The 14,960-nt window shown below is 59.9% G+C and overlaps 2 protein-coding genes across 7 annotated transcripts in view; one reads left to right on the top strand and one right to left on the bottom strand.

Annotated features, from left to right (window-relative positions):
- Window positions 1–10,459, top strand: part of MYO18A (myosin XVIIIA) — a 37,539-nt gene extending 27,080 nt beyond the window's left edge. For 2 of the 6 annotated variants that reach the window (XM_032707433.1, XM_032707437.1), the window contains 14 exons: window positions 233–356; window positions 434–634; window positions 913–1,023; window positions 1,348–1,452; window positions 1,563–1,709; window positions 1,799–1,912; window positions 2,067–2,183; window positions 2,285–2,368; window positions 2,588–2,725; window positions 3,421–3,606; window positions 3,689–3,828; window positions 6,445–6,567; window positions 7,499–8,665; window positions 9,817–9,920. In XM_032707433.1, coding sequence (XP_032563324.1) covers window positions 233–356; window positions 434–634; window positions 913–1,023; window positions 1,348–1,452; window positions 1,563–1,709; window positions 1,799–1,912; window positions 2,067–2,183; window positions 2,285–2,368; window positions 2,588–2,725; window positions 3,421–3,606; window positions 3,689–3,828; window positions 6,445–6,567; window positions 7,499–8,657 — 2,749 coding nt within the window. In that variant the 3' untranslated portion in view covers window positions 8,658–8,665; window positions 9,817–9,920. Of the gene's footprint in view, window positions 1–232; window positions 357–433; window positions 635–912; window positions 1,024–1,347; window positions 1,453–1,562; window positions 1,710–1,798; window positions 1,913–2,066; window positions 2,184–2,284; window positions 2,369–2,587; window positions 2,726–3,420; window positions 3,607–3,688; window positions 3,829–4,883; window positions 4,929–6,444; window positions 6,568–7,498; window positions 8,666–9,816 lie in introns of those variants that run through there. The other 4 variants (XM_032707435.1, XM_032707434.1, XM_032707436.1 and 1 more) reach the window with 3 other exon arrangements.
- Window positions 10,460–10,973: 514 nt separating this feature from the next.
- PIPOX (pipecolic acid and sarcosine oxidase) lies at window positions 10,974–14,025 on the bottom strand. The gene is made up of 8 exons (XM_032707442.1): window positions 13,828–14,025; window positions 13,364–13,512; window positions 12,737–12,938; window positions 12,436–12,618; window positions 12,221–12,373; window positions 11,994–12,152; window positions 11,769–11,844; window positions 10,974–11,684 (listed from the first exon to the last, which is right to left on the bottom strand). Exons 1-8 carry the CDS (start codon window positions 13,963–13,965, stop codon window positions 11,554–11,556), a joined length of 1,191 nt encoding a protein of 396 aa, XP_032563333.1. The 5' UTR covers window positions 13,966–14,025; the 3' UTR covers window positions 10,974–11,553.
- Between the last annotated feature and the right edge of the window lie 935 nt (window positions 14,026–14,960).

The following is a 14,960-nucleotide window of genomic DNA, read 5'->3' as shown; positions in this document are numbered from 1 at the left end:
CTCTCATTAGCACTGAGTAAAGGCATCGGGAGGAGTTTCTCGGAGTGACTCGTGCCACCGTGCTAGCAATTAAAGGCTCATCAACAGGCTGTTTCAAACAAGCACTGGACGCCATTCCGCCCTTCCCGAAGCCTGCTGCCATGGGAAGGGGATGCTTGGCACAGTGTCCCTAGCACAGGGCTGAGGACTGGCCCCTGGGGTGCTGAGTGTTCGCCCTGCTCTCCCCATGTAGGTTTGACAGCGAGCTCTCTCAGGCACATGAGGAGGCACAGAGGGAACGGCTGCAGCGGGAGAAGCTGAGTCGTGAGAAGGATGTGCTGGTGGCCGAGGTCTTTGGCCTCAAGCAGCTGCTGGAGGTGAGTGGATCCCAGCCCCTGACCCAGTCCCCCAGTCACCAGGTGCCCCGGGCTCATGGTGACCCTGTCTCTCACAGGACAAGGACTTGGACATCGCAGGGCTGACGCAGAAGGCAGAGGCACTGGAGGCAGAGCTGCAGGACATCTCCTCCCAGGAGTCAAAGGACGAAGCCTCCCTGGCCAAGGTGAAGAAACAGCTGAGGGACCTGGAGGCGAAGGTCAAAGACCAGGAGGAGGAACTGGATGAGCAGGCTGGGACCATCCAGATGCTGGAGCAGGTACAGCGGGGAGGGGCGAGGTTTCTGGGTGGGGTGGTTTCATGCAGGGCTGTTATTACCTGGGCTGGGCTTGCCCAGGAAGAGGAGGCGGTCGCTCTGAGCCCGGTGTTGGGCTGACACGGCTCCTGGCCCTCCGTGCCATGGCCTGGCAGGTCACCATGGGGCGAGCGACCCGGCCGGCCTCGGACCGGGGCATTTTCTGTGTGAGTGGTGCCTGGGGAGTGGCATGGGGGGTCCCCACATCCCCTTTACTCTGACCACATCCCCACCATTTGTAGGCGAAGCTGCGGCTGGAGATGGAGATGGAGCGGCTGCGGCAGACCCACGCCAAGGAGGTGGAGAGCCGTGACGAGGAGGTGGAGGAGATCCGGCAGTCGTGCCAGAAGAAGGTAGGGCTCAGCTGCAGCCCCTCTGCCCAGGAGGGCCTGGGATGTATCCCCACGCCCCGGCTGGGTGCCGGGAGCTGCCAGCTGGGCACCGTCACGCAGCACCCGGCTCCCACGCAGCCGACCACAGCCCGGCTCCACTGGCCCGGCGGGTCCGACCAGTCCTTCTGCCGCCCGGGCCAGCGCACGCCGGGCTTTGTGCCTCTGGTTGCGCAAACACTCATCCGGTGGGGTCACCCAGTGTCCCCAGTGTGTGGGGACATGCAAGGAGGGGGGTCATGACCCCTCCCCACCTCCCTGACCAGCTGCCCCCTGTCTGTCCCACAGCTGAAGCAGATGGAAGTGCAGCTGGAGGAAGAGTATGAGGACAAGCAGAAGGTGCTGAGAGAGAAACGGGAGCTGGAGAGCAAGTTATCTGCTGTCAGCGAGCAGGTGGGGTGAAGGGCAGCTGGGCATGTGCCTTGCTTTGGGGACCCTGAGATGGCCATAGTGGGTGGGCACCCCTGCAGCACAGAGCCCTGGCATGGTTCCCCCTGCCACAGGCCAACCAGCGGGACTTCGAGACAGAAAAGCGCCTGCGCCGGGACCTGAAGAGAACGAAGGCACTGCTGGCTGATGCTCAGATCATGCTGGACCACCTGAAGAACAACGCACCCAGCAAGAGGGAGATCACCCAGCTCAAGAACCAGGTGTGCATCCAGACCCCTCCAAACCGCAGCCTTTCAGGGACACAGGGCGTCCCTGTCCTCTGGCCAGGTGCTGAGCTATATCCCTGCAGCTGGAGGAGTCGGAGTTCACCTGCGCAGCCGCTGTCAAGGCCCGCAAATCCATGGAAGTGGAGATCGAGGACCTCCATCTGCAGATCGATGACCTCTCCAAGGCCAAGGCAGCGGTGAGTGGTTTTGGGGTGTGATGTGCCATGGTGGGGCCATGCCCCACTTGCTCCCAGGGTGCCAGCAGGGTGACCCCATGCTGTTTGGGGTGCTTTGGGGGGGTGAGTGCCCCACTCCTGCGCTGCAGCAGGAGACAGGTGTTGCTCCCTGCAGCTGGAGGAGCAGCTGAGCCGACTGCAGCGGGAAAAGAATGAGGTGCAGAGTCGGCTGGAGGAGGACCAGGAGGACATGAATGAGCTGATGAAGAAGCACAAGGCAGCTGTAGCCCAGGTGAGGGAGAGCAGCAGCTGTGCCCACTCCACCCCCCCAAAAAACCCCTCTTGGAGCCAGCACAGTGGGATCCCTGTTGACGGCCCCGGTGTGTCCCACAGGCGTCCCGAGACCTGGCACAGATGAATGACCTCCAGGCACAGCTGGAGGAGGTCAGCAAGGAGAAGCAGGAGCTACAGGAGAAGGTGGGGAGCACCAACATCAGACAGGGGATGCACCCCGAGTGAAGCCGGGGGGGTGGGAGTCACCCAGAGACCTGCTGCCCATACCAGGCACCGTGGGGGCACAGAGCAGTCCTGGGGGATGGGAGCAGAATGGTCAGCAGCTCTGCTCCAGGACAGCGTGTCAGGGGGGCAGGGAGGTCGTGGTCGAGGCTGAGGCTGTGCCCCCACCACCCCCCACAGCTACAAGGCCTGCAGAGCCAGCTGGAGTTCCTGGAGCAATCCATGGTGGACAAGTCACTGGTGAGCCGGCAAGAAGCCAAGATCCGCGAGCTGGAGACCAGGCTGGAGTTCGAGCGGACGCAAGTCAAGCGCCTGGAGGTAGGCACTGGGCTCTCCCTCCGCTCTTCCTGGGACAAGGATGCAACAAGAGCATAATGAAGCTGCCTGAGAGGTTTACTGAGTGCATCCACTCCCCAGGACCCCCCACGCTGCAGCCCTCCCCCTCTGGCAGCCCATCCCTGTCTCCGCAGGGAAGGCTCCCTGCAAGCACCGATAACAGTAATCCACCGCCCGGCCCGGCAAAGTGCTGCTCTTTGCCTGCATCGACTTAGGGAAATTATAGACTCCCGGCCCCACGAACACAGCCTGTTTTATATTCTGCCTCCGCAGCTCTGCCAGGGAGCGCGGCAGCTTAGCTCTCCTCTTCATATTTTCCAAGCTATTATTTCCTTCCCCGCTCTCTCTGCCGGGGCCATAAATATGCAGCGGCTGGCTCAGTGGATGGGGGGAGAACGGGAGCTATTTTTTCCTTATGTTACATGTTTTAATTACTTCACACACAGTTAAATCTATTTTTCCAATTCAACAAAGCCCTTGCTGTTGTTCTGCCCCTTCCCTGGCCCTGGGAGGGGATGGTTTCTCCTTCACCTTCTTGTGTAAATTCATGGGGATGGGGTCATGGGGAGGTCATCTCATCAGCCCTTGGTGGGTGTTGGGTGGATCTGCAGGATGAGGGTGGACCTGTAGGATGAGGGGTCCATGGGGGGATCTGGGATGACCCCACTGCTCTGCAGAGCCTGGCCACGCGGCTGAAGGAGAACATGGAGAAGCTGACGGAGGAGCGGGATCAGCGCGCAGCCGCCGAGAACCGGGAGAAGGAGCAGAACAAGCGGCTGCAGCGACAGCTCCGTGATGTCAAGGAGGAGATGGGCGAGCTGGCCAAGAAGGAGGCAGAGGCCAGCCGCAAGAAGCACGAGCTGGTGAGGCACCTGTGATAGGGCTAGGCAGGGAGCAGGGGGTTGTTCCCTGAGGCACTTGGGTCATCCCTCTCCCTCCCTGCAGGAGATGGACCTGGAGAGCCTGGAAGCTGCCAACCAGAGCCTGCAGTCAGACCTGAAGCTGGCCTTCAAGCGCATCGGGGACCTGCAGGCGGCCATCGAGGATGAGATGGAGAGCGACAGCAACGAGGACCTTATCAACAGGTGAGAACACCTGGGCCTGGCTCCCACGCGAGGCACATCCCCGGGGGTCACTGCTTCCCCTTGCCACTTCAGAAATGCCACAGGGACCCCTCGGCTCTGCCTGGCCTTGGCAGGATGCTGTCCCTCCATCCGTCCATGCATCGTGCACCTGTGTCTGTGCCAGCCGTGCATTGGGCACCTGTGCACACGGGCATCAGTCCCTGCACCTCTGCATCCATCCCTCCGTCCACCCACAGCCCCGGGGAGCTTCACCTGCTTGTGGAGGTGCCTGAAATGCATTCAGGGCTGTGTCAGCTGGCTGGAAACAGCCCAGGGAGCCCCAGGAGCCAGGACAGCGCAAGCTGGCAGGAGGTTTGAGATGCTGGGATCCAGCCCAGCCCAGAGATAGAATTATAGAATCCTACAGTTGTTTAGGTTGGGAAAGACCTCTGAGATCACCGACTCCAACCATTAACCCATCACTGCCATGTTACCACTAGATCATGGTCCCAAGTGCCTCATACACATGTTTTTTGAACACTTCCAGGGATGGTGACTCCACCGCTTCCCTGGGAAGCCTGTTCCAATGCCTGACCACCCTTTTGGTGAAGAAATTTTCCCTAGTATCCAATCTAAACACAACTTGAGGCCATGTCCTCTTGTCCTATCGCTTGTTCCTTGGGAACAGAGCCTGACCCCCACATGGCTACAACCTCCTTCTAGGGAGTTGTAGAAAGCAAAAGTGTTGCCCCTGAGCCTCCTTTTCTCCAGGCTGAGCCCCTCCAGCTCCCTCAGTCAATCCTTATCAGACTTGTGCTCCAGACCCTTCCTCAACTCCGTTACCTTTCTTTGAACATGCTCTGGCAACCATCCTGGAATGCTGGAATCCAACCTGGGTGCAACCCCACTCCAGGGTTGCAGGGCAGCCTCACCTCCCTCCCCTGGCCCTTCCCCTCCATTTAATTTGTCCCCGTCCATTCTCCACCCACTTGGTCTTATTTTTTTTTTTAATTTTCATTTGATTTCTTTTCTGTTGTGTTTCTCCCCCCTCCTACCCTCCCTCCAACCCCTCCCAGTTTGCAGGACATGGTGGCAAAGTATCAGAAAAGAAAGAGTAAACTGTGAGGAGCATCTCTTTCCTTCCTCCCCTCCCCTAACCCCCACCTCACCCCCGAGGGCCGGGGTCCCGCATGCCACTGGCCCAGCTCCGCATGCCCTAACATCACCCACGGCACGGCACGGCATGGCACGGCACATAACTGTGTCCCACGCAGGGGGATGGGATGAGCCCCTGGGATAGGGTGGGGAATGATGTCCTGCCATGGCTGATGATGAACATGGGGCAGCGATGGAGCCCCGCTAATTAATATCCCCATCCATGGTCGTTCCCACGACCCGGGTCCTGCTTGACTAACGGCACGTTCGCCTGGACATAAACTGCATTTGATGTGGAGTTTAATTCTGCTGGTTATAAAACCTTAGCTGCCCCCAGAGCTTGTCTCTGGGGCTTGCTGGGGGTTTTTTTTAGTGTCGTTCTGTGGGATTTTTTGTTGTGGGTTTTTTTTGTTTTTTTTTCCCAAGCCCAGCGTTGCCTGGATGTATTGCAGGGGAGGGAGATGTGCAGGATGGAGTGTGGCTCGTTGCTTTGAATTTGACAAGGAGGATTCATATACAGGGTCTATCCCAACCTGTCCCTTGTGCTGTTTGCCATCATTCCCAGGCAGGGAATAAGCCCAAAACCAGGCGGATAAAAGGCCATTAAAGATGCTACGATATATCCCTTCCCTGGAGCAGCCCAGTGGGAGCCCTCGTTTGGTGGGAGTGGGGTGGGGAGAGGGGACCACACCACTTCGATTTCCGTATAGATCCCGCCAGTGCCGCCGTAACCCTAATGAAAGCAGTGAGCGGTGAGGTATTAAGAGAGATTTATTCGGGGATGCTTTTAACGTGGAGGAATGGATTTTGCAATGCAGGCAGCACCTTCTCTCTAAAGGCAATCAATATGGTTACGAAGGGCCGTTATAAATTAGATGGTTTAAGCCAGATAGGACTTTTTTTACGCGGGGACGTAAATCAGGGGCTCTCGGGCACGGCAGGGCTGTAAATCTGCCCACCGCGCTCCTGCGCCCGCCGTGCCGGAGTCGTTCCTGTTCCGCCTGCTAAACTCCTGTTTACCCGGGGCCATCAGCATCGCTCTTCCTCGCTGTAATTCTGCACTCGACGGCGACCTATAAAATGAACCCACTTATTTCCTTCCAAGTTCCGGAGCTGGAAATCTCCTGGGTTTCTGCCTGCTGCCCCAACTGTCTCCAACGCCATGCAATGGCGAGGGGGGACATTGGGGGCATTGGGCAGAGGATGCAGGAGCTCTTTGGGCAGGCAGGGAGGTGGTTTAGGGGTTTGGGGGATGCTTCAGGGAGACCCTGAAATGCAGGCTGAGCTCTGTGCATGCAGGTTACACCCCAGTGATGGAGCAGAATCACGGGATGGGGTTTCACCCATGCCAGGGTACACAGGCAGTGGGTGCCGGGGATGCTATGGTGCCTTCCAGTGCACTTTCACCTCTCCAGCACCCAAAATCTCACTGCCCCATGCTCACCTCTTGCTTTCTTCCACCCTGACCCACTCCTCCAACAGCGACGGTGACTCAGATGTGGACTCAGAGCTGGAGGAGCGTGTGGATGGGGTGAAGTCTTGGCTCTCCAAGAACAAAGGCTCCTCCAAAGCTCTCTCGGATGACGGCAGCCTGAAGGGCAGCAGGTGGGTGCAGGGCTGGGTGTGGGGCAGAGGACAGGCTGAGCTGTGCTGGGACACGGCTGGGGGTGGCTGGGCACTCATGGGATGTGGCGCTCGGTGCCGTGTTCCCGCCTGGTGCTTGTGTGGTTGGCCAGGGAAGGGTTAATGCTGGTGAGCAGCTTGGTCTCCACTGGGGACACATGTCCCCCCAGCTAAGGGGACCTCTCTGGTCCCCCTTCCCTCATCCCATCCTGGAGGCACAAGGGCATCCACACCTCCCACCCCATTTGCCTTCCCAGGGCTCACAGTGGTGGGCTCTAGCTCTGTGCAGCGTTCCATCACTATGCAGCCTTCCATCACTCCAGGACTGATTCCCTGCTCCATTCTGCCCTCCTCTGCAGCCCCACCACATCCCTCCCCACACCTCTCAGAAAATGACATAGAGGTGGGAGACATGCCCAGGTGCCCCCACAGTGTGGGGCTGGGGCACACATCCCCACTTCCATTCTCCATGAAAATTGCTTGCCTGCTGAGCACAGATTGCTTTTATCCAAACCCAATTTCCTAGCAGGGCTCCAGGAGTCCCGAGGGACTCCCTCCCTCTGCCGAGCAGGGGGGAAAGATCTGAGCTGGTTTCTGTTAATTGGTTTAATTTATTCAGCGGTGCAGATGTAAAACATTTTGTTATTGGAGATAATTCCACCTTTTCTGAAGTCAGGAATCAAACACAGCGGCTCCAGGTAGCTGACAATGAAATAAATTGGAGGCAACACTTTAAAGGGGAATCAAAGTGCTGGGCTAGAACAATTCCCACATTTACATGACATTTTTCCACGATGCCATTTCCCGCTGACGCAAATTGCCGAGGCCACCTCGTTGGTCCCCCCCTCGCCCACTCATCTCCATCTCTCTCTTGTCTCCCCGGTGCGTGCGGGGCTGCGGTGCCGTGGCACAGGTCAGCCCCCCCAGATGGTCCCGAGGCTGAGGAGCGACCGGTGTCAGTGTTGAGCTCCCTCAGCTACAGGAAGCGACCGGGCCTCAAGGACTCCATAGGCGGCCGTGGGGATGAGCAGACGCTGTTTAATGCTCTGGGCGAGCGGCCGCCGTCCCCCGAGCGCCCGGCGCGCAGGAAGGCCCGCGGCGGCGAGCCCGAGGACCGGGCGACCGTCATCGCCCGCGCCTTCGCCGACGCCAGCGGTCGGGCTCGGCAAGGGCTGGACAAGCGGTGGTCCCTCTCAGCCACCGACGTTGAGAAAGCTTCCGTTGCCTCTGCTCCAGTGAGCCGAGTGTCTTCCACCTCCTGGCGCGGGCTGGAGGATGGGGATGATGGGGATGAGGGGTGCTCAGTGCTGAGCTTCGCCCTCTCCAGCCCCGGCAGCTTGCGGAGCAGGCGTGGGGGGCCTGAGGGTCGTCCTGAATCGCGGCTCTCCCTGGCCCGCAGCCGCCTGGATGAGGCGGACGACGGCTCCCGCGGGCAGCCCCTCTTGGGGCGCAGCTTCTCTGTGCCCCCACGGCCCCGCAGTGCAGCCTCAGAGGAGGAGGGCCCTGGGGACGCCCGCCCCGTGGGGCGCCGCTCCTACCTTGACCCCGACCTGGAAGCTGCCATCCAGGAGGTGCTGAGCTACCGCCCGCTGAGGTCCAGGGGCTGCTCCAGCCCTGATGCCGACTCAGGGGATGACGACCGGAGCGTGCGGAGTGTCCGGAGCGCGGCCCCCCTGGGCGCTGCCGATCGCCCCTCTGGCAGCCTGCGCCGCTCCGCATCCGCCCTCGACTTCTCCCGGCACACCTGCCGGTGCCGCAGCAGCTCGGGCTCCTCTGAGGAAGAGGAGGAGCGGAAGAAGAAGAGCGCCAAGAAGCGTGCCAAGAAATCCAAGAAAAAATCCAAAAAGAAGAAGAAGAAGCAGGAGTCATCGTCTGACTCCAGTTCCTCCTCCGAGTCCTCCTCTGGCTCCACCGGCTCCTACCGCAGCACTTCCAGTGTCAAGAAGGGCCCGCGGGCAGTGGGAGGCGAGGAGCCGACACGTCCTGCCCGGGGCAAGAAGGAGGAGAAGCAGCGGAAGAAGCAGGTGGACAGCCTGATGATGAAGTACCTGTACCGGCCCGAGAGTGACTGAGGCAGGAGGTGGGAGCGGTGTGTGCCGTGCAGCATGAACCTCCCTGTGTGCCACTAACCGCTCGCCCTAACCCTCTCCTGACTCCGGACATGGAGTCCACCTCCGCCAGCATGGGGCACCTCTCTGTGCCTGCAGCAGCCCTGCTTTTGGGGTGCTGCAGGGCATCCCCAACTCATCTCCATCTATGGGGAGATTCCCAGTGTGGCTGCAGTGGGACTGGCACTGCCCAGGCTGCCAGGATGCAGCGTGTTCAGGATTATTGGCTGTGGGGCACCGGGAAGTGCTAATGCCTTCCTGGCTCCCCAGCCACCAGCCAGGACACAACTGGATTTATTCCTTCAGGAAATTTAGGGAGTTTTGGGCAGCACAGCATCCTGCTCATCCTGGGAGTGGGCAGGAGTGTGACGGATACTAACACGCACCGACTGCAGTGTGTGACAGTGGGGGGAGGCAGCACCTGGGAAGGTGACCCAGGGTGGGCAGTTGGAGCTCAGAGTTGCTGTCCTGTGTCCTGTCAGGTGCCTGTGGTGGGAATTTGGGGTGTGAACAGCCTCAGCCTGCAGGACTTTGGGTCTCCACACCCTGTTTGATGTAGAAGAGTGGATGTGCTGGGGCTCACTGGCAGCGATTTCCAAGCAGATTCCATCCTTTCTGATGGCTTGAATGGGAGAATGACTGAAGGAAGGGAAGGAAGCCTTTTGGAAATGTGGTTGCCATTGGGCTGCCTTTCCTAGGGCTAGGGAAGGCATCACGTGGGCAAAGGGGAGAAACACCCCCAGCACCCAGCCCTGGGCTCAGGTACAACCAGGTTCCTCAGGCAGGGGTGTCCATGAGTGCTGGTGTCAGCATCCAGGGTGGATGCTTGAGTACAGGATTCTGGGTGCCCATGGGAGTGGCAGCCCACGGGCAGGCTCAGCTCAGCCCCACCTCAGAGCAGGGGCTCAGCTCAGCACAGCGAAGAGCTGGTTGCAGTGGAGCATGCCACAAATATCTCGGAAATAATAAAAAAGGAGGCAATCAGGGCTCCATTCAGCTGGCTGCCAGTGTGCTGGCTCACCACAGCTCCTGCTGCAGCCGGAGGGGAGTTGTGCTCAGCAGCCAAGCCATGCTGAGCCATGGAGCCCCCCAGGACCCTCACTAACCCTGCTCTCTCCCACAGCCCCACGAGCTCCCGGCACACCTTCACCTATGACAGATGGGACGAGGAGCAGGACGCCGGGGACAGCACACGCCACTCCTCCCGCAGCTCCCCCAGTGCCAGCGAGGCGGAGAGCAGGGCTGCTGAGACCCCTGCCTAGCCCCCCATCACCACTTCCCACCGCCCCAGCTGAGGAACACTCAGCTCCACGGGGCCGCCCCGGGCAGCCGGTATTTCTTCTGTGCGGGGTGGGGGGGACACACTCAGCCGTCCCCCGGCCTTGGGGGGAGCAGCCCGGCCGGCTCGCTGGCTGCACCCCCCACCTTCCCACCTCCTGTCTGTCCTTGGCGGTGGAGTCGGCTGCTCCGGCACCCTGGATTCATTCCTCAGTGCCTGCTGGCTCCTTATTTTATAACTTAAACTCCCCCCCCCCTTGCACCCCTTTTAGTTGAGCCAAAGACGTCTCTCGCTGGCCGGGTCCTGGGAGCAGCCGCCTGGCAGCTGGGAAGGGGACGTGGGGACGGGGTCCCAGGTGTCCACCTGGGTTTTCAACAGCTCTCCAGCCCCCCACTCCTGCCTGGCTGTTTTGCACTAGCCCAGCTGTGCATCCCACCACACCCCCTTTACTTTCAGTATGAAAATAAACGTCATTTCTGGCTGGTGACACCGGCTGCTGCCTGCTCCATGTGCCAAGGGGGTCTCCCTGTTTTGCAGGGGTGTTTGCATGGTGGCAAGGTCTGGTGGAATGGATCCAGCCCTGGCAAGGATGCGGGGCTGTATGGAAGGGCCAAGCCTGGCCCCTTCCCTGAGTCTGCTGCACCCATGGGTGCTGGGGAGGGAGGGGGGGGGACAGCCCTTGTGGGTGCCAGCACTGAATCATTTATCAATCTTCATAAATATGCAGATGAGCAGCGGGACAGAGCTGCTGCCTGCCGGCGTTAATTATTTAACGCGGAGGAGATGATGATGATGTGCATTGCTGGCTGCCTGCACAGCTTGGCCCTGGCACCTGCTGGCCTGTGCTGTCCCCTGCACCCGGCCCCAGGGACCCTCTGAGACACCCCCACTCCTGGGACCTTGGCAAACCAGGTTATTTGATCCCTTTTCCCAGCATCTCTTGGTAAAACATGGGCCAAGCTCAGCGCTCGCTGCCATAAAGCCACGCTGCGCTAATGCGCTTTCATTAAGTGGGAGCGATCTAATGATAATAAAATGGCACATTTAACATTAAAACATTTAACTTGACTCCTAAGCGAGTGTGTCTCTCTGCGCTGCTCCAGCTCCATCTTCATGAGGCTGACAAAGCTTCTTAATTTGTTCCCAGGGAGCGGGTGCTTGGTAGAGGCAGCTTGGCACCGCATGGCATGGGGGATGCTGGGATACAGGGAGACGGGGATGCTGGGATGTGGGGAGGCAGGGTATAGGGATGCAGGGCTGCTGGGATGCAGGTAGCAGGGATGCAGGGGTATGGGGATACCCAGGTTCTGGGATGTGGAGGTGCAGTGGTGCTGGGATGCACAGATGGAGGGCTGCTGGCATGGATCGGTGCCAGGATGCTGGGTGATGTGGTGGTGGAATATAGGGATGTGGGGATGAAGGACAGCTAGAGCTGGAGAAGTGTAGCATATTGGGACACCAGGGTGCAAGGAGATGGAGACGGGTATTGATGCAGGCCTACTGAAGTATAAGGTCACTGGAATGCAGGGACACAGCTGCAGTCTGGTGCAGTGCCATGGGGGCACAGCTGGAGCCTCACACCTACAGCACAGACTGGAGCACATCACGGAAGCGGGTGATGGCAAAGGGGGCCATGTTGTGGGATGGCTCCTCGCCCAGGCTCAGCTCACACAGCAACTTCCCCACCACTGGTGCCAGCTTGAACCCATGGCCTGTGGGAAGGAGAGGGAAGGTGGGGGACATAGCCACCCTCACCTCTGGGATGCTGGGTTGGGGGGGTGGGTGCCCTCACCTACCTGAGAAGCCAGCACCAATGATGATGTTGCTGAACTTGGGGTGCCGGTCCAGGATGAAGTCTTCATCTGGAGTGTTCTGGGGGAGCCATGGTGTGAGGGTGAGGGGCCAAGGGTCCAATCCTAGACCCAAGGTGTGGGGGGCGAAGGGATGGCAAGGTCCACCTTGGGGTGGGGGTGGACTCAGGACCCCACAGGCTTGGATCCATGCCCTAGGAGGGGCCTCACCGTGTAGAGGCAGGTCTCCATCACGGCTGGCTGGGTCTCCAGCCCGGGCAGATAGCTGCTGATGAAGCTGCTCAGGAGGCTGATGTCAGGGCGGTCGGCACCCGAGGGGGCCTGATCCCGCTTCTCAGGGTCAGTGGGGCTGCCATGGTGGTGGCACAGCTGGGGGACAACTGGTCAGGGTGGACTGGTTAAGGGATCCCCCCCAACCACCACTGTGACCCGCTCACCTTGACCATCCCTGGGTACTCGAGGGCGGGCAGCCCGTAGATGCCATGGGGGGCTTGGCTCAGCCCCACGGTCAGGAAGCAGGGACTGACACTGCCCATGTTGGTGCTCTTAGGCTCCTTCTCCCTCCAGTAGCACACGTCAATGCGCAGGGGCTGCAGTCACTGCATTAGCTCTGGCTGTGTCTGTGCCACCCCACCCTGCCACCGGCCCTTACCTGCAGCGGCAGGCGGAGACCCAGGGGTTTCACGAGGGGACCCGTCCAGGCTCCGGCCGTGATGATGAGCCGGGGGGCTTGGTACACCCCACCCGTGGTGGTGACAGTGACCATGGCCCCAGGTTCAATGCGCAGCACCTTCTCCCCGTCCCGCACGGTGCCCCCGTGTCGGCGAAAGACCTCCTGAGTGGGAATGGTAACAGGAGGTGGCTGCAGGGATGGAGCCAAGGGACCCCCAGCCCAGCTCAGCCCAGCCCATCCTGTCCCACTTATCCCATCCCATCCCCTTGGCAGCGCTCACCTGCACTGCCCTCAGTGCCCGGTCAGCGAAGAGCACCCCGCCGGTGCTGTCCAACACGGCCACCTGGCCAGCCTGGAGCCGGCAGCCAGGGAAGTGCCGGGCCAGCGCCGTGGCGTCAAGGACTTGACTGTCACCCAGGCTGCGCCGACAGGCCTCCAGCTTCTCGTTTCCCGCCGGCCCCAGCACCACCAGTCCCGTCTGCCTGCACCCCACCAGTCAAGTCAGCTCTCACTACTCCCCCTTCCTGTGCAGCCCCCCTGCTTGCTTTGCCCCTGGAGGAAACTGAGGCACGGTGGCACCAGTGATGCTTGAGACATACTGGGGCATCCCATGGTGGGAAGCTGGGAGATACAGGCTGGGTGCATGAGGTGACGCATGAGGAGGGTCTGGGTGCCAGCATCGTGCTTCCCCCCTCAAATACAGCGAGTGCCATCAGCCCTGACCCCGGCACTGGAGGACCATTTGGAAGCTCATTTCCTTAATGACATTATCTTTATGGAGCCCCATAAATTACCCAGAGCCGGCAGCTGCCTGCCAGGATGGCCACATGCCACCCAGTGGCCACAGACCCCAGTCCAGCAGGGAGGGGATGGTGCCCAGTGGGGGCTGCATCCCCGTCCCTGTCACCTGTAGAGGCGGATGCCAGCCTCAGCCTCCAGCTGCTGCCAGAGGCGGAAGCTGTCGGGCATCATGCGGGAGTAGTACTCCTCGGGGTAGACGCTGCGGATGATGCGGCTCTGCCCGTGCGAGCTGCCCCTCGAGTGGGGTAGGATGAACTGTGGGGGAGAGGGGACATGGGAGTGATCACAGACACCACCCCACCCCCAACCCCACCATCCCCACATGCACTGGTGCTGTGCTGCGGTGGGAACCTGGGGACACAGACTGTCCTGTCATCCACGGCACCAGGAAACAGCAGGAGATGGGGGTCTTGGCAGTGGGGACATGCGGGTCCTGGCGCTGGGGGCTGTGGTGCCTGCAGCAGCTCCACTCTGTGCCATGGCAGAGGGCAGCCAGAGGGCAGCCAGGTTTGCAGGCAGCCGCCCCAGCCTGTGGGGACTGGGGACGTGGCAGAATGGGGTCACCTGTACCTGCTCCAGCAGCAGAGTGTCCCTGCGGCGCTGGGCCAGGTGGTAGGCAGTGAAAGAGCCCTGGATGCCAGCCCCGATGACGATGGCATCGTAGGTGGCCTTCTGGGGCTGGCCTGGGGCAGCCATGTCCGTCCTCATCCCTGTTCCTCTTCCTGTCCGCTCCAGCAGCCAGGAGTTGATCCAAGGGGAGGAACGGGGCAGAGTCCAGCCAAGCCGAGCGGGTGGTGGAGCCATGGCAACCCTCCAGCCCTATGGGATCACAGGTCCCAAATCCCTCCCACCCCTTGGGGCTGGCCAGGCAGAAGCATTCCCATTCCCCCACCAACACCAGCATCCGGTCCTACCACTGCAGGGAGATCACCTGATCAGAGCAAGTGGGTGAGATAAATGTGATAGAAAATTCCTTCTAATAAATCCCCCTTTCCCTCTCCACTGGTCACTGCTGGCTCTGGCTGCAGTGGGACATGGGACGTGGGCCTTGGTAACGCTCCCGTTTGAGTGCCAATGGGAAACCCCTCGCTTGATTCCAGGCAAACAGATTTTTTTTTCCCTCAGCACAATTTCTTACAGCCATAAACCATTTTGTTGCCATCTTTTGTTGGTTTTTTTGTTGTTTTTATTTTTTTTTTTAACAGGAGATAGGAGTTATTTAGGGCTCACCAGAGCTGCCAGGAAGTGGCACAGAGCCTCATGTCCCACTGGCAGTGGTGGATTTTGCAAGTCTGCAAAATTTTAGGGTGTGATTTGGGGTTTGGGGACATTCAGTGATGCCTCAGGGTGGGGGATAACACAGGCAAGGACTGCCAGCTTTGTCCGCTGCTGACACTGCCCCGTGCTGCCTGACAGCTAATTAGGGGAATTAATTTACTCTGGCTTCTGTGGTGTAAAAGGCATTATTTACTGGTTAATCGTCGTTATTACAAAACGCTAAATATCATTATTTTTTTGCCACTCGCCTCTGGTGATGAATGAAGATTTGGAAAGTGCTGGAGGCCCCCAACAGGTTATGGGGACACCCAGGCATCATGCAAAGGCAGAACTGGCAGCTCACAGAGATGGGGAGGTGAGAGGAGGAGGATGGGGAGCATGGGCAAGGGTCGGGGTGCCCCCCAGGCCCCTCATCTGCCCTGTTG

Source organism: Chiroxiphia lanceolata, chromosome 20 (assembly GCF_009829145.1).
Source record: "Chiroxiphia lanceolata isolate bChiLan1 chromosome 20, bChiLan1.pri, whole genome shotgun sequence".
Taxonomy (NCBI): domain Eukaryota; kingdom Metazoa; phylum Chordata; class Aves; order Passeriformes; family Pipridae; genus Chiroxiphia; species Chiroxiphia lanceolata.
This window is presented reverse-complemented; position numbering and strand designations above follow the sequence as displayed.

Coding starts and splice junctions, on each gene's coding strand:
- PIPOX (XM_032707442.1), bottom strand. CDS start 13,965: ATGAGGACGGACATGGCTGCCCCAGGCCAGCCCCAGAAGGCCACCTAC. Junction 12,619..12,736: donor GGGCACTGAGGGCAGTGCAG/GTGAGCGCTGCC, acceptor ATTCCCACTCAG/GAGGTCTTTCGCCGACACGG. Junction 11,845..11,993: donor TGGAGACCTGCCTCTACACG/GTGAGGCCCCTC, acceptor TGGCTCCCCCAG/AACACTCCAGATGAAGACTT.